This window comes from Vombatus ursinus, unplaced genomic scaffold, assembly GCF_900497805.2.
Source record: "Vombatus ursinus unplaced genomic scaffold, bare-nosed wombat genome assembly UNPS02014814.1, whole genome shotgun sequence".
In the NCBI taxonomy this organism is placed as follows: domain Eukaryota; kingdom Metazoa; phylum Chordata; class Mammalia; order Diprotodontia; family Vombatidae; genus Vombatus; species Vombatus ursinus.
Window position 1 is genome coordinate 8,183,696 of NW_020954592.1, and position 24,931 is coordinate 8,208,626.

General features: G+C 38.7%; 1 protein-coding gene across 1 annotated transcript in view; it reads left to right on the forward strand.

Moving 5' to 3' along the window:
* Positions 1–1,381: 1,381 nt before the first annotated feature.
* The window catches only part of EGFL6 (EGF like domain multiple 6), a 66,163-nt gene continuing 42,613 nt past the window's right edge, over positions 1,382–24,931 (forward strand). The window contains exons 1-5 of the mRNA XM_027835433.1: positions 1,382–1,790; positions 12,551–12,663; positions 18,095–18,187; positions 21,241–21,360; positions 23,942–24,061. Of these exons, the coding sequence (XP_027691234.1) occupies positions 1,714–1,790; positions 12,551–12,663; positions 18,095–18,187; positions 21,241–21,360; positions 23,942–24,061 (523 nt within the window). The 5' untranslated portion in view covers positions 1,382–1,713. The remainder of the gene's footprint in view (positions 1,791–12,550; positions 12,664–18,094; positions 18,188–21,240; positions 21,361–23,941; positions 24,062–24,931) is intronic.

The window sequence follows — 24,931 nt, forward strand, 5'->3', positions numbered from 1 at the left end:
AAAAAATTTAAAAAAAAACCAATATCATCATACATTTATTTTGAAAACTTGTGCACAGAAAGTAGAATCAAGTATAACCGTTCAAGCTGGTTCCCTGAATACTTATGGCACTTATCTATTCCATTTGTTTTTTAAATTGTATTTGTTAATTTTTAATTTAGCTTCATTTCCAAATGTTTACCTTTCCCCCCCTCCCTGGGCAGCTAGGTGGTGCAGTGGATAGAATGTTAGGCCTGGAGTCAGGAAGACTTGAGTTCAAATCCTGCCTCAGACACTTACTAGCCATGTGACCCTGGGCAAATAACCCTGTTTGCCTTGGTTTCCTCACCTGTAAAATGAGTTGGAGAAGGAAACAGCAAACCATTTCAGTATCATTGCAAGAAACCCCAAAGGGTGGTCAGGAAAAGTCAGACACAGTTGAAACAAGTGAACTGTTAACAACCCTCTCCCTTACTCTATCAGAGGCAGCTAGATGGCACAGTGTGTAGAATGCTGGGCTTGGGGTCAGGAGATCCCAGGATGGAGTTCTGTTTCACACACTTACTAGCTGCCTGACTCTGACTAAATCATTTGACCTCTCTTAGCCTTAGTTTCCTCATGGTGAAATGGAGATAACAATAGTACCTACCCCTCACAAGGCTGTTGTGAAGATCAAATGGCATAATGTATGTAAAGTGCTAACTTATTACCCTTATAACAAGCTGGGGGGGGGTGGGGAGAGAAGTGGGGGGAAAAGGCATTTTGGTACAATCAACCAACACATTCATAGAGAATACAGCTTATGGGATGTTACATATCCATAGTTCCCTGCCTTTATAAAGACCAAAGGTTCATTTCCTCATCTCTTCTGCGTGAGGCTAGTCTGCCATTTATACACTTAATCCATTGCTCTCTTGGAGAGTCATCTGCTTGTTTCTACTTGTAAATTCTGAAAGATGCAATGGAAGCCCTTCGAAAAGAGTGAAAGCTTTGTGTAAATTGAAAAGTGGTTAATAGATCTAGTAGTTTCCTGAGCGAATGGCCTCTTTCCCCAACTAAAACACAAACGTTTCAGGACAGAGATAATTTTGTGCTATATGTTCATATGCGCATTCTTAGTGTTGCGCACTTAGCACACCACTGGAAACAAGGTTGCCCTTGTGTATTCACTGTGTTGGTTAAAATAAGTTGAACTGAACTCATTGAATTGAATTGGCCAAGACTGCGAGGTAGGCAGCAAAAAAGGAAGAGCACCTTCTAGAGAGAGATGATCGATTATCTGCGAGAGGCGGATCCCAGCCCAAAGTTTGTAGCCCGCCCCCCTCTCTTACTCCCTCCCGCCCTGCTTTCCTATTCCACCCGAGCCTGGAGAGGGCTGGAGGCTGCAGACTGTGGGGTTCTCTCCCTGGTTTCTGCTGTCCTCGCTCCACCTCGGCTGGAGTCCCGGACAGCGCCCCAGCGCCCCAGGCCCCAGGCTCCGACTCCCTCTTCCCAGCCTGGGGAGGGGCTCCAGCTGCTGGACCTCTAGGGCGGTACAATCTAGCCAGCTCTGTTGTGCGGCGCCGGCTCTGGAGGAGCAGACACGCGCTGGTGCCGCTGCCCCAGTGGCCCCTGTGCAGAGCATCGCGATTTGGACGTGGAGAAGAAGAAAGAAGGGACCGCGTGGGCTTCCCTGACCACCCTTCCCCGCCTCCTGGCCGGGTGTCTCAGCCCGTCCTCCACTGTGTCTCCAAGATGCGGGCATCCTGGTGCCCAGCGCTGTCTTTCCTGCTCTCCTTTGTTGCAGGTGCTTTTGTTAACACAGCAGCCAGGTGAGTGTGTGTCTGCCCAGAAATTGGCTTCAGCGATCTGAATTCCTTATTCGGTTCTTTTGTTTCCCTCCCCTTCACTACCATTTTTTTTTCTTTCGTGCGTCTTTGGAAGTGGCCAGACTGGGAGGGTCCCCGAATGAATGTCCATTGTCATTTCTTCCCGGGGTCATGTGGTGTCTCTTCCTCCCTTCAAACTCATTCCAATCATTCTCCAGTTCCTTCGTTTTCAAAAGGATGCTCCTCACATGAGGAATGTGACCCTCTTGGCCGTATTCAGGGAGATCTGTCTACTATCTATAACTCTGAATACTAGTGTGTGTTCAATTGGTGCTGTTTCGTTCTTTACACAACTGAGCTAAGCATTGACTAGTTGTCAGCATCTGGTTTGGGGGGAGGGAGGGGAGAAACGGAGACACCACGTTGGTGGCCTTCTAGGAGTTTTGAAAAAATAAGCAGACAACTTGGTATCTATATCTTTGGTGCTCCTTTGATATCCCTGACCAAACACACAAACACACACACACACACACACACACACACACACACACACACTTCTGTTCAACATAATTGCCAGAATTAATGTGAAGCCACTGACCCAGGATTCAAAATTGGGTAGGTTGGCTTAATGACCACAGGTGACTCTAATCCTAGAAGGCCTCTCAAGGGAGACCATAAACCTAAAATTAGGAAGGTCCTCAGAAGCCATCTGGTTCACAAATAAAGACATTCCTGGCAGGGTATCAAAGTCAAGATTTGAACCCAAGACCTCTGAATCCAGAATCAACTTTTTCTTCTCTACCACATTAGTTCCCAATGCACTATGAAGAGGACTGGACTTGAAATCAGAACTGCATCTTGCAGAATTTGACATGGATTCTCCTTAAAGCCCTGTCCTTAGATAAGTTTTTTAAAGGTACCCTGGAGGTTGCATACTTGGCCTGCAGGCCATCAGGTTTTTGTTTTTTTTGTTTGTTTGTTTTTTTTCATTCGATTCCACTATAGTAATCCAGAGATTCTTAAGTTCAAATAGAAATTCATGAATTCATAGAAAGAACATTGAACTTGATGGTGGGAAAGTGGAAAAGGAGAAACTTGGATCCAAATCTTACTACATGACACTTCTTAGCCTTGTGATATTAGAGAAGTCACTTAGCCATTTAGGACCTTAAAAAAAATGAGGGAGCTGGACTAAAAGACCTCAAGGGTCCTCTTTCATACATTCATATGATCCATCTATTCATTTAACAATAAGTAGATGTTCTTTTAAGAAATAAGGAAACCAGCATTTATAATCACCTACTGTGTTTTACACATATTATTTCATTTGATCCTCACAACAACCATAGGAGACAGGTACTTTTTAATCCCCATTTTACAGTTGAAGAAACTAAGGCAACCAAAGGTTAAATGACTTGCCAGGGTCATACACCTAGTAAGTGTTTAAGGCAGAATTTGAACTCAGGTCTTCCTGACTCTAGATTCAGCACCCTAGCCCCTGTACCACTTAGCTGCCTCATAAATAAAAGGCAAACTATGCTGTTAGAATATTTGACTACAGATTTCCATGTTCTTCTATGATAAAAAAAATTACATAGTTTTCATTTAATCTTCAAAGAAAAAAATTTTGTATATGTATTACTCCAAGGTAAGAGGGATGATAAATGCTATTTTTGAAGAGAATTAATAGTTATTTGGTACCAGGCAAACAGAGTTCCAGGGTTTCACTTTCAAAGTACCACTAAATTAAGTTAAAAGCCATACAATCCCCAGATCAACTAGAGAATATTAATATGGAGAACCCATGTCAAATTCTGCAAGCTACAGTTTTCAAAGATGTAAAGTGGGTTTATTTGCTTAGTATCAAGTTCATGAGCTGGTATGTTTAGTATCAGCAAGTGGAAGCATCCATGTTCCAACATGCTTAGTGCTGTCAAGCCCTGGTCACTGACTTTTCAGGAACTGCACAAGGGACCAGATTTTATAAACTCCAGACCTGAAGTTATGGAAAACACATTGACATAGAAGGCAAGGCTGTCTTTGCTGAGAGTTAGTATGCTGATTATTTCTAGAGGTTTCACACATTATATTGCAAACTTCTTCTGCTACATGGAGATGATATTGAGTATGAGTATGTTATTTCCATGAAACCTTTCACTGTAAATTAGGTGATCTTTTGAGTTATAAGTTTGTTTAATACATTAAAAAAAATATTATTCTGAGGTGTCCATAGGCTTCATCAGAGGGCCAAAGGAGACCATGATACAAAAAAAGGTGAAGAACTCCTGTATAAGATTATACATTAACCATTATAAGATTATGTATTGTGTATTAACTTGACCCTAAACAACCAAATATGACATTAATACTTGACCCTTGAGCTGTTCTCTGCTGTCCCAGTATTGGAACCTGCAGATCCCTTAAGATGTGAAACCCCTGAAGCAGAGCTGCAGCTAGGGAGAAGCAACTAGGGTTTTGCCTCAGGGCACTAAAATCTGGATGCCGTGGGTTTGCTCCTTCCCTTTCTGTGCCAGTCCTACAACCTATCATTCCTGCATATCACAGTGCTCTGTTATGCAGTGTGACTTCACGGCTACCCTACTTTATCCTCGCATGGTTCCAAGATCAAGTTGCCCTCACTTACCACTTTCCTAGGGCCTGCTTTCCCCAGCCTGGTGTTTGTCCTTTTTCCTCCCCAGGATTGGGGAAAGGTGGAAGACTGGAGGGGTTTTAGCCAAAACACAAGTGCATAAACTAGACTGCTTAAGGGTCAGGCTGCCCCTCCTCCCCCTCCTGATGCTACCCTAACTGCACAAGGCTAATACCAGGCCTGAGGATTTGAGCCACGCTTTTCTGTGGAAGACACCCAGGTCAGCTAAGTTACTGTGATATGAGAGAACTCACTGACTGAGGAGAGATCACATAGGTGAGTTCCTCCTCCACTCAAATGAATTTGCCCCAGGAGCAGAATTTCCTAGTTATAATTCTGCCCTGAACATTCAAAAAGGATGGAGTCTTCTGACCTCAGACATACTATAACAGCATCTTGCTAACTATTCTCTTCCATAGATGTATTGTTTTGAGTAGGAATTTTTCACCTTTTTTGTATAATGGTCCCCTTTGGCACTCTGATAAAACCTATGGACACTTCAAAATAATATTTTAATGTATTAAACATAATATGTAGGATTACAAAAGAAACCAGTTTTATTGAAACATTGTTATCAAAATATTTTTAAAATTTATGGACCCCAGGTTAAGAACCTCTGGTGAGAGTAATTAATTGCATTACTAACATATAACTTGCTCTAAATTTCTATTTCCTTTCAATTAAGATTAATTCTTTTCAATTGGAATTGATATCAAAGTGAGAGCTAAGAGAAATCCGGAGCTAAGATAAAGGTCCTGGCTTTATTTCACCAGATCTCCTTAATGGTATTCTTGAGAACTAATCTTTGTCAGACTTCTGATGTAGCCAGATATTTACCCAAGCCTAGCTTTGGGGGGATAGCTTCAGACTTTAAGCATTATTAAAGTAGGCCATTTTGATGTGTGTTTTTGTAGCACATAACCTAACATTTATCTTTTTTTAAGACTAATCATTTATAGGAATGTATCTAAAATTCCAGAATTTAGTGGTCCTAGGAGAGAGTTAAGTAAGTTCAAGAAAGACCCACTTGTATCACAGAAAAGTCTGGCAATGGTTTTATTTCAAAAACTAGTTTCAGTGGAATGGCTGATCTTGGAGGCCTATGTTATGTATAATCTCTATTAACATAAACCATATTTGTGGATACAAAATAACATAGAGAAGATTCAAACATTTAAAATACCTAGAGTATTTCTTGGATTGCTGTATCATATCAAAGTTTCCTTTATTTTTTTCAGAGACATTCGATTTGGCTACTCACTTTACAATTTGTAATCATGGTCCCAAATCTATGTTGATTTCCTAATTTTAGGTTGGTCTCTTCTTTAAATTCAAACCTTTTTTTGGGAAAAAATGTTCTGAGAGCATCTTGAAATCACTAAGAATTGAATTCAATTGAAAATGTTTTTTAAGTGTCTGTTGTATACAAGGCACTATGCTAGATGCTATGAATGAAATTAATTAACACCAATGTTACCTTCAACAAGGTTATCATTTAACAAGGGGACAAGATATGTGCACAAATAACCATGATTCAAAGAAGAATGTGGTAAGTACAAAAGGGATACCTAGACAAAGGACTGGGGGGAATGTGAGGAAGGAAAGATTATTTCAAATGGGGTTAGGAAGAGATTTGGGAAAATTTCATAGATAAAATAGCCCAGGGGTCAGGCCTTGAAGGAAGGGAGGAATTTCAGTTACCAAGTCCTATTGATTATACCTTCATGACCTCTCTGTCATTTATCCTTTTCCCTGTACTCCCACTAGCTCTATCCTAATTTGTTGTTATTGAGTCATTTCAATCTTGTCCAACTCTTCATGACCCCCCTTGAGGTCATGGCAACGATACTAGAGTGGTTTGACATTTCATTCTCCAGCTCATTTTACAGATGAGAAACTGAAGCAAATAGAGTTAAATGACTTGCCCAGGGTCACACAGCTGATAAGTGTCTGAGTACAGATTTGAACTCAAGCAAATGAGGCTTTGTGACTCCAGGCCTGGCATTCTATATAGCGGGCCATTTTACTACTCAACTATCATAATAGAGACCCTCAAAAAAAAACCTACCTGGACTATTTATTGTGCTAGCTTCCTAATAGAGTTTTCTTCTTCAATCCATTCTTTAGTATTTTTTTTATCTAGATCACTGTTCTGCTCTCCCTATTGCCTCTGTCTGGAGTGGTTACTCCCCTTCACTCTAGGCCACCCACAATCTAATACTACCCTGTCTTGCCGTATTTGTCTCATATTATTCAATTTTGCATACTCCGGCCATAATGGACCCTTTTTTGTTTCCCAAACATTCAACCAACAAACATTTTTAAAGCACCTATATACAGATATAAGTAAATTCAAAATATATACAAGGTTAATGCAAAATAAGTTGAGGGAATAAAGACCTAGTAGCTGGAGGGACAAAGAAAGACTTCATTCATGTGAGAGATGACACTTTAACTGAATTTTGAAGAAAGATAGGGATTCTCAGAGATAGAGATGAAGAGGAAGGGCATTCCAGACAGGAGGGACAGCCTGGCCAAAGGTATAGAGATAAGTGATGAAACATTATGTGTAAGGAACAGCAAATAGGTCAGTCTGATTTAGACTGAATGACCTCAGAAGTCCATTCCAACTCTAAATCTATGACCATAAATAGATGTGTGGTATGTTGATATCTTTTCCCCTTCTAGATTGTAAACTGGATCTTACCAAATTTTTGATGTCTCCCAGAGCTCAGCATATTGCTCTACATAGTATGTGACAAATTTGTTGAATGAATATAGTAAAGGACCAAAGGTCTGTCCTGATTCATACAAGGTTCTTGAGGACAAAGACATCCTTTTATTTCTTTAGGTCTCCTGCAGGATCCATGGCCATGCTCTGAAATGGTAGAGGACAGCATGAGATAGCATACCACACTTCAGATATTCAAAACCTCTATCAATGAATGGAGAGTTTCTGCTTTAATTTTAGAAACTGAAGAGATAGTATTGTGCCAACAATAACTAGAAACCTTATTTGATTGTAGTGGAATTTAATTGTTGAAGCAGTCTACCAAATGGCCAGTTTTTGAAGATAAAACTACCATGTTGTTGTAGAAATCATCAAACTTCCTTGCAGTCAGCTGGTTTTCATGGACTGCAGAAGTCTAGTTTTGTTCAGCTTCACAAACGGAAATAAAGTATTTCTTTTAATGATTTTAATTTGTTGCCATCCATTATTTTTAAATGGCTACATATGTGTACACATTGCTCTCCTCCTCTAATTCCCCATAAAATAAGTGTTTAAATGGTTTTTGGCAAGTAAACAAGACAATGTTGAAGGGTGATTAAATGGCTCATTAATGTAATGAATATCTCTTTTTTTTTTACGCCATCCATTCAGTCATGTAAACCAGGAATTAATAGGTATTTAGCAATCGTTTTTCATCTGCTGATTTTTTTTTAGCTTGTTCCCTGGAATTACTGGATCATATTCATTTTTAATGAAACAACTGACCAGATATAGTAGAATTTTACATTTTACTTTAAATAGTATTTTATTTTTTCTCACAATTACATATCAAAAAAATTTTTAGCATTCATTTTTACAAGATTTTGAGTTCCAAATTTTTCTCCCTCCCTCCCCCCTTTCTGAAAATGGCAGGCAGTTTGATATAGTTTATACATATGCTATTAGAATTTTACATTTTAACCAGTGATTTCTTGAAACTAGTAGAACAGATCTGAACAAGCACAATTAATTTTAAAAATTTTACCTATCTTATGGGTTCATATGATTCTTTAGTGATTTTTCATAAAATTTATGTTTTATGTTGGTTCTCTTTTAGAAAACATATTCTGTACCACAACTCCATGGCATGAAATTTCTCCATTATTTCTAATTCATTTTGCAGTCAAAATATAAATGTCTATATGTGATTCTAAACCCTTGAATAACCTTCATTTCTGATTTAGTGTGCAACCTGACTTAGGTAAAATGTACACAACCCAGATCTTTAAGATTTTACCTTTGCCTTAAATGTAAAGGTATGAAAACAATGAACATGGATGTTTGAGGGAAAAGGTTTCTCTCTTTAAGTTTGGTAATAGTCTTCTAAATGCAGGTGAATTTCATCTTCTAGTCGATTTCTCTTGAAATTTTTCCCAGTGTGGTACTTCTGGGATTCAATTTCCTCAACTATAAAACAAGAGAGTCTGGATTGGAGGATTTCTGAAACCACTTCTAGCTCTAAATCTGTGATGCTGAGCTCACAGTAATTGAATTCTATTGGTAAAGAAAGAAATGGATCCAGCCATCTGTTCCAGGGAACCTGTGTCCTCCCAACAAAATTTGCAGCATAAATATGCAATTAGATGAATGTTGTGAGTTTTTAAAATCATATCAGTCAATGAATCATAATTCATTTTCTGTGGATCTTCACATCTGACAAATTTAAGGGTCTTTTGAAGACTCAAGTTTTCTTTTCAGTTTTCACTCTACTCCTACAGAGGCAATGTGCCTGGACTAGAAACTGGAAAGGACAATGGAAATGGACAATGAAAAGGGCCCTGACATGGGCATCTCCCTGTCCTAGTTTTTTTCAAATCCAAGCTGTGCAAGCATAGGCAAGTTAATTCATCAGTTTCTTCATCTGAAAAATGAATGGGTTGGTCACTAGATGCTTTTAGACAGCTAGGTGGTGAGATCTGGAGTCAGGAAGACCTGAGTTCAAATCCAGCCTCAGATACTTATTAACTGTGTGACACTGGGTAAGTCATAACCTCTGTCTTCTTCATCTGTAAAATGGGAATGATAACAGTTGTCCTGAGGATAAAATGACACAATATCTGTAAAGGACTTTGAAAACCTTAAAGCACTATTATTATCTAAGGTCTCTTCTAGTTCTAAATGCTATTATGCTACTCAACCTATTCCCATGGAATAAAAAACGTGTGTGTGTGTGTGTGTGTATATATATATATATATATATATCACAGTAAACTATTAAGTGAGGTAATTCATTAATATTTGAAAAAGAGTGTACATTATAGTCATGTGTCTTATCTAATACTGCTACCCTGGCCCTCATTGTCTGAAGGTCAGGTATGTATCCTCTCCCAGGATTCTCTAGGGGTTTGGGATGTCCAGGCTTTCTGCAAACAGCTCCAGCCCCCACAACGCTGTTTGTCCAATTGCAGGGGATGGTCCCCTGCACCCCAGTTGCAATTACCCACTAAACAGTTGGATTAACTTTTACAAAAGAACATTTACTTCAAAAAGCATAATCATAAATATAAAAAGTTACTCCTCCCCAATTTGGGGTTTTCTTGCCAATGATGGCATGGTTTGCTATTTCTTTCTCTAGGTCATTTAACAGATGAGGAAACTGAGGCAAGCAGAGTTGCTCATGGTCATACAGGTAGTAAGTGTCTGAGGCTGCATTTGGACTCAGGAAAAGGAGTCTTCCTGACTTCAGGCCCAACATTCTATCCATTGTACCACTCAGCTGCCACAAAGAATGCCATGCTGCACATTAAATGAAATTGATAATTAAAAAGACAAGCTGGGGTGAGGGGGGAGGCAGGGAGATGGAAGGGATTTTACAAAGTTGTTTATATACATTACTCTTACATAGATCTTGTTATGTTAAAATTAATAAACAGGTAAAATTAAATAGCTTCCAATCCTCTAGAATTGTATTCATTCAGTCAGACTATAGTGTCAATAAATTGCAAGAGAATGAGCTAAGTACTAAGGGAAATATTAAACACATTTCCTGCCCTCAGGAAGGTCCAATTTAGGAAGGATGAGAATCACCCAGGTAACTATAATACAAGGCAGACTATAATAAATCCCATAAAAGAGCTATAAGCTAAGTTCAATAAGGATTCAGAGGAGAGAGATAGCACATTTATTCAGAGGCTTGGAGAAAACTCCATAAAGTTGATTCCCTGAAGAATGGATAGGATTTCAGTAGACAAGATAGGAAATGGGAAAAGAGAAGGGCCCCCCAGGCAAAGGGGAAAATGAGCAAAAGGTACAACAGCAGAAAAACACAGGACCTTTTTAGGAAACAAGAAGTCTAATTTGGTTGTGGCCAAACAGTGACTGTTTATAAAGAAATCATGGTAGAAAATAGGAATAATAGGTGAGGCTCTCACATGTCAGGCTCTGAATACCAGACTAGGAGTTTGGACTTAATTTAGTAAACCACAGGGAGTCACTAGTGATTTTTGAGCAGGAGAGGAAGTTAATCACAACTGTATTTTAAGATTCCCCCAGCAGCGGTACATATGAGAGATTGAGAGAGAAAAAGACCAGGGCTCAGGAGACTAGATAGGAAGCTAATGTAATAGTCTAGATGAGACACAATAGGAACCCTGAATTCAAATTCTGACAGAATTCGAAAGATACCCCAGTGGTAGAATGAACAATACTTGAAAACTGATTAGATGTGGAAGAAAGTGGATATGAGGAAGTCCACAATGACATACAGATTTCAAGCCTGCGAAACTTAGAGAGTGGAGTGCCATTAACAAATGTAGGGAACTCAGGAATGCACAAAACTTTTTTATTGTTATTTAATAAGTTTTAGATATCTACTAGAGGCAATGAGATGGAGTGGCTGAAAAGCCTATCCCCCACTAAAGAAGAACTGGTTTCAAGTCCTGTCTCTGCCACATACAAGCTGTGTGAATCTGGGCAGGACACTTAACCTCTCACTGCCCCTATCAACTCTCTTAAGACCATAAGGTGCAGAGTTTGTGCCAAAGACCTTCATTGGTAGAAGGACTTTCCTCTTGGGTAATTCCTTATACCAATGAAATCACAAGTTGAATTCCTCACTCAAGGTAAGGCACACCAGTAATGAATAGGAGATCAGCAATCTTCTCTCCTTCTGTCCGGAAACAGCACTGTACAATACAGCACTGGGATGTCATTAAGAATAAGTATTCAATGTACTTAAAGCACATGCATACTTAATATATTTTGTATATTGTCTGGCACCTCCATCTCCTAAAGCCTTCCTTTGATGCAGCAGTGAGGGGATTAAGGGGAATCCAAGTGCTTGAAGACCATGTTAGGAGAGCAAGCCATGGCAGATCCCAAAGAGGCATTGAGTATGAGACTACATAGCCATCATCCAAGACCCAGCCCAGCTACATTCAGAGGGCTCATTATTATCAGCCACAGAAGGATGAACTGTTTGACCCTGGAAACTCTTGAAAACCATCTACTATGCTGTGGAGGGGTTGACATCTATATTGGCAGAGAGTATACTCACATCAACAACAATAACAACAACAAAAAACAATTAACATTTATATAGAACCTACTGTGTGCCAGGCACTGTGCTACAAATATCATCTCATTTTATCCTCACAACACCTTCAAAATCACAGATCCCTGAAGTACTGACTGGCATAGCCCCCCATACACTTGTGTGTGGCATGGCATCCTCTGCCAAGCCTCAGAGGCCACTTCTTCCTTGATATTTCTTTGATTTCTCCCAATCCCAAATGATGTTTCCTTCTTCAGAACTCTCATGACACTATAGCTGGCTCTCTTTTACAGACTTACAGTGCTATCTTTTGTTTGATAGCTATTTGTATACACCCATCTCCTCTTTTATACACTTAGTACCTTTTTTTTTTTTGGCTAGGCAGTGGGGTTAAGTGACTTGCCCAGGGTCATACAGCTGGTAAGTGTCAAGTGTCTGGTCTGAGACCGGATTTGAACTCAGGTCCTCCTGACTCCAGGACCAGTGCTCTATCCAATGCACCACCTAGCTGCACCACTTAGTACCTTTAGGACAAAAAAAATATAACTTATTTAGTTTTGTTTCTCTACTATTGCCTCACTCGGTGTATATTTTATAAATGTTTATCAAATATCATTTGTTGAGTAGCCAACCTGAATATTTAAGTTAGGGGGAAAAATTATCTTGAGGCCCCAACATTTTGTTGAGTAGCCAACCTGAGTATTCAAGTTAGGGGGAAAAATTATATTGAGGCCCCAGCTGACTGCCCAAATTAGCCAGGTAATTACTTTCTCTTCTGTTGTTTAGTGGGAATATAAAAATCATGGTCCCAGTCCCTGATTTCATTTTGATACATGGTACTTTATCCACAGCTCAAGAAGTCACAGATCACTAGCATTTGCAGACCAGCCTGGGATCTGTCACTATGGCCCTAAATTTGAATGTTGCTATGGATGGAAAAAGAACAACAAAGGACTCTGTGAAGGTAATTCTGTGGATACATCCCTCCTCAATTATCATAGAAGTCTATATAAGAAGCAATAAGGGCCCTGAACTCAAATCGTGGCAGGGTTCAAGAGATACTCCAGTGGTAGAATAAGCAATTCTTATCTTTGGGGGGTTTTTTGGGGGGAGGGGTTAGGCAATAGGGTTAAGTGACTTGCCCAGGGTCACACAGCTAGTAAGTGTTATGTGTCTGAGGGCAGATTTGAACTCAAGTCCTCCTGACTCCAGGGCCAGTGCTCTATCCACTGAGCCACCTAGCTGCCCCTGAATGAACAACTCCTGATAATTGATTAGGTATAGAAGAAAAGGGATATGAGCGGGATCAAAGATGACCCAAATATTTTGAGCCTGGGCAACTGATGGCATCAGTTGGTAAAGAATGTTGGTCAGCAGGATTCCTAGATGTAGAATCTGACTCACTGAAAATCCAGAGGGGTTAGCCTTCTAATCTAGCTAGCACAGTGGAAAGGACACTGAGGCCAAAATTGAAAGACCTAATTTCAAATCCTGCCTCAGCTATTTAATAAATATGTGACCCTGAGCAAAGTATTTATCTTCTCTTGGCCTCAGTTTCCTCTTCTCTAAGTAAGAAGGTTGGAATCAGTGGCTTCTGAGTCTCCTTCTGCCTATGATTTGAGGATAATTTATGAAATGTGCAAAAATGTCAGGAAAAGTGCCCTGTGTGGTCTCTTTCTCTCTAAAATTTGACAAAATACAATTAACCTAAAAAGGTGACTCTCAGACATGGCCTTTCTCAGTCTTTCCCAGCTCCTCTTAATTCTAGTGCCTTCCCTCTGCTAATCATTTCTGATGTATCTTATATATAGCTTGTTTGTATATATTTGTTTGGGCAATTAGGTGGCACAGTAGATAGAGTATTAGGTCTAGAGTCAGGAGGACCTGAATTCAAATGTGACCTCAAACACCAGCTGTATGGCTCTGAGCCTCAGTTTCCTCAACTGTAAAATGAGCTGGAAAAGGAAATAGCAAACCACTCCAATATCTTCCCCAAGAAAATCCCAAATGGGGTCACAAAGAGTGAAAAAATAGCTGAACAACATTTGTTATATTCTTAGTTAGGTTGTGAACTCTTTGAAGGGCTGAGACTGTCTTTTGTCTCTTTTTTGCATCTGAAACACTTAGCACAGTGTTTAACACATAGTAGGTGCTTAATAAATGGTGACTGATTGATTTCTGTTCTTTCACCTCAGTAAGTATATTGAGTTTTACTTGAAAGATGAAGCATAACATTTAACCCTTGGCCCAGATAGGTCAACATCTCCTAACTGTGGACCCTCTCCAATATTAATATCCTTATCCCATGTCAAGGATGATCTCACTAATAAACTCAAGTCTGTTGAAAGTGACTCTTGGAGCTCTATATACAATGGAATGGGTCCCTAGATTATAAATAATCCAGGCAGTGGATTTATATCACAAAGAAAAAAACAAATATTTTATCCTCATACTTTGATCATTAAATATTTTACATTTAATAATGTCAATTTTTCAAGTGGACTTGAAGGAAGAATTACATATTTTAAATTATTTTCACAATTCTATCAAGTAAAATATAAGCTAAGTATTATAAATTTATTTTAGAAAGTGTTTATCACTATGGGTTGGGAATTCTTATCTAAAAGTTTCAGAGAAATTGTTGATAATAGAACAAGGCTCTATGAACATAACATTTTTAGCCATCAATTACCATATTTTTTTTCTACTGTGTCTTACTCTCCCCTCAAAAAACTCCTTCATGAGAGTATCCTTTTCTCAGTACACCTCCCCCCAAATCATTGTTTTGAAGCTGGAAGGGATCTAGTCTAATCCCATCATTTTACAGATGAAAAAACTGAGGTCCAGAAAGGCCAAGTTCCTTGTCCATAGTCATATGGACAAGTTAGTAACAGAGTCATAATCTAGTGCTCCACATTACCTCCCTGCCTAGGCCAAACTTTGCTAGATACAGAGTTCAGGTCAAACCAAGTATTTCTGAAATAGACCCAGCAATGAGGGAAAAAATAATAGAAAAGGTACTGGCCATAGAATCAAGTCAGACCTGGATTTATTCACTATCTGATCTTCAGATTTTAATTTTCCTGAACCTCAATTTCCTCAACTGTAAAATGGAAATAATGATAAATGCATGGCCAGAATTTTGTTAGAGAAGGGGTACATAACAATAAAGCTATGTAAATCTGAGTTATTATTATTGATATTCAAATAAATAGTAAGTAAAATCTTCCACTATTCCTTTTTTTGTGGTAGAATATTCGGGACACAAAGGATCATGAGATTTTGAAATATTCATGATATCATGAGTATTTCATATTTTGAAATTTGAAGATTTGAAATTAGAGATAGGTAGATAGACAGATAAATGATAGATAGATAGGTGTAGGCAGATATAGATAGATGATTGATAGAAACAGGTGATAGAAAGATAGATAGATAGATAGATAGATTGACAGACAGATACACATTTGTTAAGTACTAACTATGTTCCAGACACTGTGATAAGTGCTAGGAATACAAACACAAACAGTCCCACCCTAAAGGAGATTAAATTCTAATGTGGGAAGCTAGAACATGGGGAAGGGTATGGCACAGAGATGACAGGGAAGTATGGTAGAATCTGAATCTGGGCAATATAAGGCAACTGTTCTTCAGTCAGAGTCCAGGTTGATTGGTTCCAAAGGTATTGAAAGGTTACTGTGTAAACTGTGGAATTGATGGCCCAGGTGGAGAAAGATTAACATAGAGATGTACCAAATGATACCATTGTCACTGGAAAAATGTAACCATCAGATTGATGGTAACCTTCTGTAAATACCATTTGACTTGACTTTAGAAGGGACTTAGAAACTCTCAAGTCTCAAGACAGAGAATGATGGTGAAACCACTGTGAGATTTAGTTGCAAGATGTAGGATTTTTTGTCTTCCTAGTTACTAAAGTGAAAAACATGTATTTCAAATCATGTGGTAATTTTTTTAGGCAGAAGGATAATGTAAGGCACATACTTTAGAATCTCTCAAAGTAGCAATCATAGTTTCTAAAATTATACAGACTGTAGAAGCTACTCTGATGAATCACCTAGGGCAATGTTTAAGCCAAGCTGATCAAGCTAGGGTCCTCAATCTTTTTTTGTTTCATGGACCCCTTTGGCCATCAGATGAAACTTAGGAACTCCTTCTCAGAATAGTGTTTCATTTAGAATAAAATAAAATGCTTTATGCATAATGTATAAATTGACTAAATGAATAAAATTAAATGCATAAATGAATAAAATGCACAAAATTAAATGCATGAAAGGTATAAAATAAAATGCACAGAGTTACAAAGGAAACTAATTATATTGAAATGCAGTTATCAAAATATTTTTAAAATGAGTTCATAGTCCTCAGGTTAAGAACCCCTGCTATAAAGGGAAGCAGGACTTGGCTTTTTTGCAAGAGCTCGTTTGTAGTTGGAGGGGCACAGATATGATGTGTTAAATATATCTTGCATTTTTTGCTAATAATCGAATACCATAAATACAAAAAAAAGATTATACATAAGGTAAAAAAAAATCAAGATCAAGGTGAAGTTAGAGGTGAAAGTAAAAGATAAATATTTGGTATCTTCATCAGAAGGGATCCTGAACCTCCCAGCCCAATTTGATTCTAATTTGCAAATGTATTTCATGGAATTCACCCTTTGAAACATCTTTTGCTCAATTTTCATGTTTGATTTTGACCATAAAATAATACGTTCGCCAAGCCACCAAATAATAGGGTGAATACCTGATTGCTGAATTCCTTATTTCTAAGCCTGCTTATAGTCTGCGAGGCAAGACCCAAGTCAAAGCAAACCCAGTCAAAGATAAGCCCCCAACTATTCCTCTGATTACCTCTCCTTCAGGCTTCTATTTACCTCTAAGTGTATTTCTGTCACTGTTTTCAAACTCTGTTTTTATTAAATATTAGGAAAAATTCCTATGTGGAAGAAAAAAGCATTTATTAAGTATCTACTATGTGTCAGGCACCATGCTAAGCACTTCACAAATATTATTTCATTTGATACTCACAACAATCTTGGGAAGGAGGTCCTATTATTATAGAGTTGGAAAATTGTTGTTTTTCAGTCATGTCCCATTCTTTCATGACCCCATTTGGGGTTTTCTTGGCAGAGATACTGGAGGGGTTTGCCATTTCCTTCTCCAGCTCATTTTACAGGTGAGGAAACTGAGACAAACAGGGTTCAGCGACTTGCCCAGGGTCACACAGGTAATAAGTCTCTGAAGTCATATTTGAACTCAGGCCATTCTTACTCCAGGCCTGGAGCTCTATCCACTGTACCACTTAACTGCCCTGACAGTTGAAGAAACTGAGGTTGGGGCCAGCTAGATGGCACAATGGATAGAGCACTAGCCCTGGAGTCAGGAGGACCTGAGTTCAAATCCAGATTCAGACCAGACACTTGACACTTACTAGCTGTGTGTGACCCTGGGCAAGTCACCTAACCCCATTGCCTAGCCAGAAGAAGAAGAAGAAGAAACTGAGGTTAATTGACTTGTATAGGATTACACAACTAGTAAGTATCTGAGGCCATATTTGAATTTAAGTCTTTTTGATTCCAGTCTCAGCACTCAGTCCACACCCAAGCCACCTGACTGCCTCACAATAATTCAACTCATTAACATTCAACCTAAAGTGCTGGCTCTCTCAAATGTATTTGGGGATAATTTGGTTGGGCAAAAGGAATGAACTTACTAGCTGTGTGACCCTAAGCAAGTCACTTAACTCTGTTTGCCTCAGTATCCTCATCTGTAAAATGAGATGGAAAAGGAATTGGCAAACCACTCCAGTGTCTTTGCCAAGGAAACCCCAAAAAGGGTTATGAAGAGTCAGACACCACATAACTAAAAACAACTAAACAACAAAACATGTTATTAAATACTAAAAGTTCATCTGTTAGTAGGTATTTCTAAAACTCTGTCCATCTCTAATATTCCATGGTTCTGTAAGAAGACATTATAAGGAGGACAGTGATCAGTTGTTTGACTATTTATAATAAGAAAAAATAAGGGAAGGTTGGACTGGTTTTTTTTTTTTAATCAGAAAAGATTTGTTATGTTTATGCCATGGCAGCAGCATTCTTAAGCAAAGCTAAAATAATAAACCAGCATTCATTTGTGGGGGAAATAATGAATCTAGTAAGTAAATGAACGTTCTTCAGCTTCCTGACCCCCAGCAGGTGGATAATAGATAGCAGACCTCAAAGACAGCACACTAACCCCATTATTGGCCCCAAGTATGTTGTATGCTAGAATATGGATGTGTTCAAGAAGTCAGAGTTCCATTGCAGTGTCTTCTCCTGTTGTTGGATCTTCAAAATGTCTTAAACATGTCTTTTTTCTTTTGCTCTACAGCCATTTGTGACCATGGGTGCAAGTACGGTGAATGTGTGGGGCCGAATAAATGCAAATGTTTTCCTGGATTTACAGGGAAAACTTGCAATCAAGGTCTGTATGATGTTCTACAGCTAAGTTCCCTAAGGTCCCACAGAGTCTGGTTTCTCAATTAATACTTTTTTCCTGCTAGATTATGTTGCCTTTTATAAGTATGGATCCATCGGAATGGTTATCATTTAATTCATAAGAGCTACCTGTCATCCATTTTCATAGAATCACTGACTCAGAGCTGGAAGAGATTTAAAAATAATTAAGTCCAACCCCATCATTTTAGAGATGATAATAATAATAATAATAGGCATCATATGGCATTTTAAGGTTTGCTAAGTGTTTTTCAAATATCTCAGTTTGCCCTCCCAACAACCCTGGAAAGTAGGTGATATTACCCCCATTTTACAGATGAGGAAACTGAGGCAGATAGGTTACGAGACCTGCCCAGGGTCACCAGCTAGGAAGTGCCCAAGGCCAGATTTGAACTCAGATCTTCCTGACTCCAGGTGCAACACTCCATCTGTCCACTGCACCACCCAGCTACCTAGATGAGGAAACTGAAGCCCAGAAAGGTTAGTAATGATTCATCCCCAACCATACACATAGTACATAGGAAAAGTTGGATTTGAACCCAGGTCTCCTAATTTCAAATCCAAAGCTCTTTCCGTAATGCTGTTCTGGCTTGCATGCTTAGTGAGACTGTTCAATGCAATTGACTACTTCTGACTATGGTACTATTTGTGGAAGATGATAATATTTTCCACCCAGTTGCCATAGTCAAAGATTGTGGGGGCTGTACCACCATGTTCTCGAAAGCCTTATTAGAGTAGCATGTTTGGTTAAAAAAAAAACAAAACATAGGGCACACAATTCAGCAAATGCCTGAAAAGTAATTGGGCTCTGAGAACCAATATCCACCTGGGGCCCCATTTTGCTCATGGATGAGAACAACAGGATTCATAATATGGAATGATCACAGAGTCAGAAGGGACTTAGAGGCCAAGCACAACCCCCTCATTTTACAGAGGGGGAATAGGGAGGTTAATTGACTTGCCCAGGATCACATAGCTAGTAATTTTCTGAAGCAGGATTTGAACCTTTGTTCTTATGGCTCCTAGTCCAGAGTTCTATCCACTATTCCACACTCCCTCAGTTAAGAGGCATTGGTGAAATTCTAGTTAAGGGATACATACTCATTCCTTGCTGTTATAAATGGCCTGGTCTTTCCTGTCACTTAATTGAGGGTACTTCTATACAGCTATCTCAAACAGTCCTGTAAGCCTAAGATAAACTGAGTTGCTGCCAATAGTCTGGTCTCTCTTGGTTGAGATACTTTAGTCCCTAAGGGAATGCTAGGAAATATATTCTTTTTGGAGGGACATAGGCTGAGAATATTGTTCTCATGAATAATAACAGATATATCCTTCACCGATCAGTGGGTTTCATACCATGAAAACCTGTTTTTCTATGAATTTTTCTCTCTGTACCAAGACTCCTTATCAAGGGATTTGAAACAAATGTTTCTTTTCTTGGTCTTTTTCAAGTTCTAGTAAAATATTAATGTTTGTGGGAGTTAGAAGCCTGGGAAGAGAAAGTGCCCCAATTTTCTCAAATTTCAGGGCAATCTATCTTTTCTGAAGAGTCTTTCTTACTTAAGTAACTCTGGCTCCAGTTCACAGATATACATTAACAGCGACAGGCCCCAGCATGCCAACTGATGTGTTTCCCACAAAACTCCATCCAAGAGTCCCAGTCAGCTCTACGTTGGAGCTGTGTGATGTGATGTCTGTCTTCCAGTTTCCCATTATGTCCAACCATTGGTTTGTCACTCCCCCTATTTATGCACAGGATTGATGAGGGAGAATGGCTAGTAGGGAAGCAGGGAGGTTTCCATTAAAGTGAAATCTAGCCAGGCAAAAGAATGGAAAATTACTCTAAAGAGAGTTCCATATCTATATTATATTATAGTTTATACCATGTTATGGTATACTGTAGTCTTATTGTTACATTATTTCTTATTATAATTAGTCAACAAATATTTAATAAATGCCTCCTGATGTGGTACGTGTTGGGGATAAAGATAAAAGTAAAACAGTTCTTTCTCTCAGGTACCTTCCATTCAAACAAGAGAGAAAATTGATCTACTTAATTATATATCAAACAAACACATAAATACAAAATTATTTGGGAGGAAGGCACTAGGAGCCAAGAGGATCCAGAAGGGCCTCAAGAAGAAGATATAATGGCTGAGCTGACTTTGAAGGAAAATAGGGATACTAAAAGATGGAGATGAGGATGTCCCTATCCCTTTACTTTGTTTTGAGTATTTGCTTTAAAAAAGTGGACTCTCTACCCAAATTCCCCCCCAAATCAACTTAGAAAAGCCTGATTTGCAGCCAATTCTGTTTTTGTAGTTAATTATGATAACAATAATATTTTTATTTATGTACTTATTTTAATATTATTATTTTATTTGTCTTTTAATAATAGATTTGATGACATACAATTTATATAATATATTACATAATATATTATGCCATGTATAACATAGTATATAATTTAATGTGTTAATAAGTTACTAATAATACTACATTTTATATTATTGTACTGCATACTATATTATATATTACTATATATAGATATATATATAACACATATGATTTTTTCCCTATTGTTCAATGTCAAAGAATCAAAGCCTAACAATTAAGAAAAGGCTAAGAAAGATCAATTCTAGTTCCATTAACCTGGATGACCTCAAGGTCCCTTTCCAGTTCTATATCTATGATTCTACATGTCCCCAAAAATATGTAAGTCATATTAACAAAGTGCATTCTAGACATGGGGTACAGCCTGTGCAAAGGAGTGTAATTTGTGAGGAACAATGAAAAAGCTAGTTTGCCTGGACTGTGGAGAAGTAGCTCACGTTCATATCATTTTCCTATGGATTCCCTTTAATAGCTAGTCTGCTGAATGTTTATATATGGAGGTTGTTTTGTTTTTCTCTCTCTCTCTGGATTTCTTTGGGGGAGTTTCTGGTTTCAATGAGGTAGCATGGTCACTCCCTTTCCAAAGATAAAGGCATCCTTTTTTTTTTTCCTGAATGATTCCTGCAGATATGAATGAATGTGGACTGAAACCTCGCCCCTGTAAGCACAGATGTATGAACACCCATGGCAGCTACAAGTGCTATTGCCTCAGTGGCTACATGCTGATGCCAGATGGCACCTGTTCCAGTAAGTAACAAAAAGAGCCCACCCAGGTCATTCTCCCCCAAACACAGGAGTGATAACTCTACTTAATTTGATAAGCATCTACTCAGTTCATTGTGTTTTACCAAGTATCAGTGATTGCCATGGTGAGTTAGGTAGGACAGAATTAAGTTTAAGTTGGTTAATGCTGTCAGAATGGGAATTATGTAGGTTAAAATTAATTAACTCATTATGTGTTGATGACTATATTACTTTTATGTGATTTATAAGACAAATTTATACTATATAGATTTAAAGTTTGTTACATGGGCCTGTATTAACCTGTGTTAAAGGATAGAGATAGAAATCTGTTGTACTGCACCCCACCCCACCCCAACCTCCATCCTGTAAGTGTACCCTGGAAGCCGTTGAGTTCCACAGTTTCCACTTTCACTTTGTTCTTTTACACCTGATGCTTGTGGGAAAAGTCCCAGAATTCTGTTGCCTGGTCACTGACTAAATGCTCATGATTGATGACGTGTGGAAAATCTGATGACTAAATCCTAGTGACTGATGGATATTTTCCTTAGCCAATCATATGAATTTTCCCTTTTTGCAATTGACCAACCGAAGAATTGTACCACCTCATTCTATTTTTATCAGTCTCTCAAAAAGTATAAATATTCCCTCAAAATTAAGGAGAGGGATTCATGATTGCAGAGGTGAGGTTTTGGATCCAATTTCTTAGGGTCTACCAGTTTCCAAATAAATTGAAACTTCTTTGAGTGCCTCAGTTTCTCTTTATTGTAGATTGGAATTTTGGGGTAACAAGTCACAGTTTAGAATTTTACCCATGATTCTGGAAAGCTAGTTAGCTTAAAAGACACAGGATTCCAGGTCAAACAAGAGGCACGGAGACTGGAATGCTATCATTGGTTAAAGGGCCAACAGGTTGTGGGAAAGCATGTTTTAATAGTCCTCAGAAAATTTTTTTCAACATGTACTTTTAGTGAGGTGACAAGTGCCTTCCAGGGGCAGAGAATTTCCTATCCTTTACACATCTTACATCTCATCCCACTGAATATTGTAAAGAATTGCCAGAAATACTTTCAGATAAACATTCCTGAGAAGAAAAGCCTTTCTATAACAAAGAAAAACGAGGATCCTGTGAGAGCTTAAGTGTCTGTATAGAAGAGAAAAGGCCTTTCAGGTATTATCTTCCATTAGGAAGAGAAGAGCCCCCACCCTGGGGTCACCAACAGCACCCTCCTCCTCTCACACACTCATTCACATACATTTTCTCCCTTTGCTCCTCTCCTCCTTTCCACCCCCTCTCTCTCAAGTCCCTTTAACACGTACCATTTATGTGCCTTAGAAAAAAAGTAGAGCCAAGGTGACCCTGTTGAGACTATAAACCCTCTGGCATATTCAGCTTTTCACTTGCCCAGTGCTATAATTCCTGTACTTGGACCAGCTACGTAGGATGTTCTCCCTTGTTCTCCTCATTCTCTTCATTGACTAACAGCACAATGCAACAACACTGTGAATCAGCTTAAAGCCCTCAAAATCTACCTTAAGATCATAGATCTGGAATTAGAAGGAATCTCTGAAGCCATCTTATCCAACCTCTCACTTTGCAGATGGGGAAAATGAGGCCCAGGGAGGTTGACTTGCCCAAGATCACATAAGTAGTAAAGCTGCAGAGGTGGATTTGAACCCATGTCCTCTTCTTCAAGATTAAGCAAACAGCAACAAAAGTTATCTGTTAAGGACTGTGTGTGTCAATTAATATTTCCAAAAAACTACTCAGTGCCAAAAATTTTTTTAAATGCAGGAAATTATTTCAGTCTTGATGGCCAGAAATGTTGTACAGTTGTTGTTATTGTTGTTGGGTTTTTTTTAAATATTCAACATGAGACTCTGTTAATTATTTACTATTTATCTGATGTATAGTTGGTGTGTAATATTTAGATTAACAGCTAGATTAGATTAACAGCTCCATAAGGTCAGAAAGTGTCTTTTGCCTCTTTTTGAATCCCCAGTACTTAGCACGGTGCCTGGTTGTGAAGGGGTAGAATCGTTCTGTCCTAATTGTGCCAATTGTAGGGTGGCATACCCTTCACGAGAATATTGAGATACCCAAAGAAAGAGGGGCCTGTGCCCGCTTGGTCATTAATATCAGGGTTAATCAGGTTAACTGGGGGAGTTTGCTCACAAGAGGCAGCAGCAGGGCAAAGCAACATCATGGATCCCCAAAACCTCCTTAGGTCAGGTCAGGTAATGTATAGAAGTAGAACAAAGAAGGCATTGTACCATGGATGACCTGTGGTCATGTGTAAAATTTCCCGTAAGAGAGTTGGAGCTCCTTTTTCTGTTTACATTTACTCAAGGTAGCTTACATTCTTTGTGGAAGTATAGGTCACGTTCTGACTGCCACAGGACACTGGTACATAATAGATGCTTAGTAAGTGTTCATTGATTGATTGATTAATAAATGCTTGTCAAATTGACTTAAATGGAATTGTATGATAATCAAGGAGAGACTTAGAAAAACATGATCTATACAAATTTAAGAAGAGAGCTATTGAGGTCATCAAACTAAATGCTCACCCTTACTTACTTTTAGATTCCAGGACATGTGCCATGACAAACTGCCAATATGGCTGTGAAGACAACAAAGATGAGGTACAGTGTCTATGTCCATCAGCTGGACTCCAACTGGGACCTAATGGAAGAGCCTGTATAGGTAGGTATATGAATAGGAATTCTCTCTCTTGATTTCTTTTTCTCTCCTTCTGTTAACTGATTGAGCAGCTAGATGGAGCAGTGGATAGAGGGCCAGGCCTGGAGTCAAAAAGATTCATCTTCCTGAGTTCAAATCTGGCCTCAGACACTGGGCAAGTCACTTAACCCTGTTTGCCTCAATTTCCTCATCTGTAAAATGAGCTGGAGAAGGAAATGGCAAACTGCTCCAGTATCTTTGCCAAGAAAACTCCAAATGGGTCATGAAGAGTAAGACATGACTGAAAAATGACTAAAACTGAGCTCATTCATTTGTCAAATATGAATCATGAGTATCAATAATTTCCTTGAACAGTTCTAAGGCCAGGAAGTGCAATATAACTTAGAGAAAAAAAAACATATATAAATGAGGAGGGGACAGAAGGAAGAAGTCCACACTTAGTTCCTGAAGTAAAAAAGGATGCTTTTCTTGAAGCAGGATGGTGTACCAGGAAGAGCACTGGAGGTAGAGGACCAGAGAACTGGGGTTCAAAGTCCCATACTTAGTCTGCATGACTTTCAACAAGCCATTTAACCTCAGTTTCCTTACAACGTCCATTTAACTTTAGGTATCAAACTCAAATCAAAAGGTGTATTTCAGTGAATTGTCTCCAAGCACTCTTAGTCTTAGAAGAAGAAATATGTTTATTGTCTGATGAAAATTCCACCTTACAACTGCAGGTGTAAAATCCTTACTTTTTGCAGGAGGTTGTATCTTGGAGTGTAGCACTGTGTACTGTTGGATTTGTGCTCAGAGAATCTAAATTTGAATTTCAACTCTACCTCTTATTACCTGTATAATCCTACACAAGTCACTCAATCTCTCTGGGTGTCA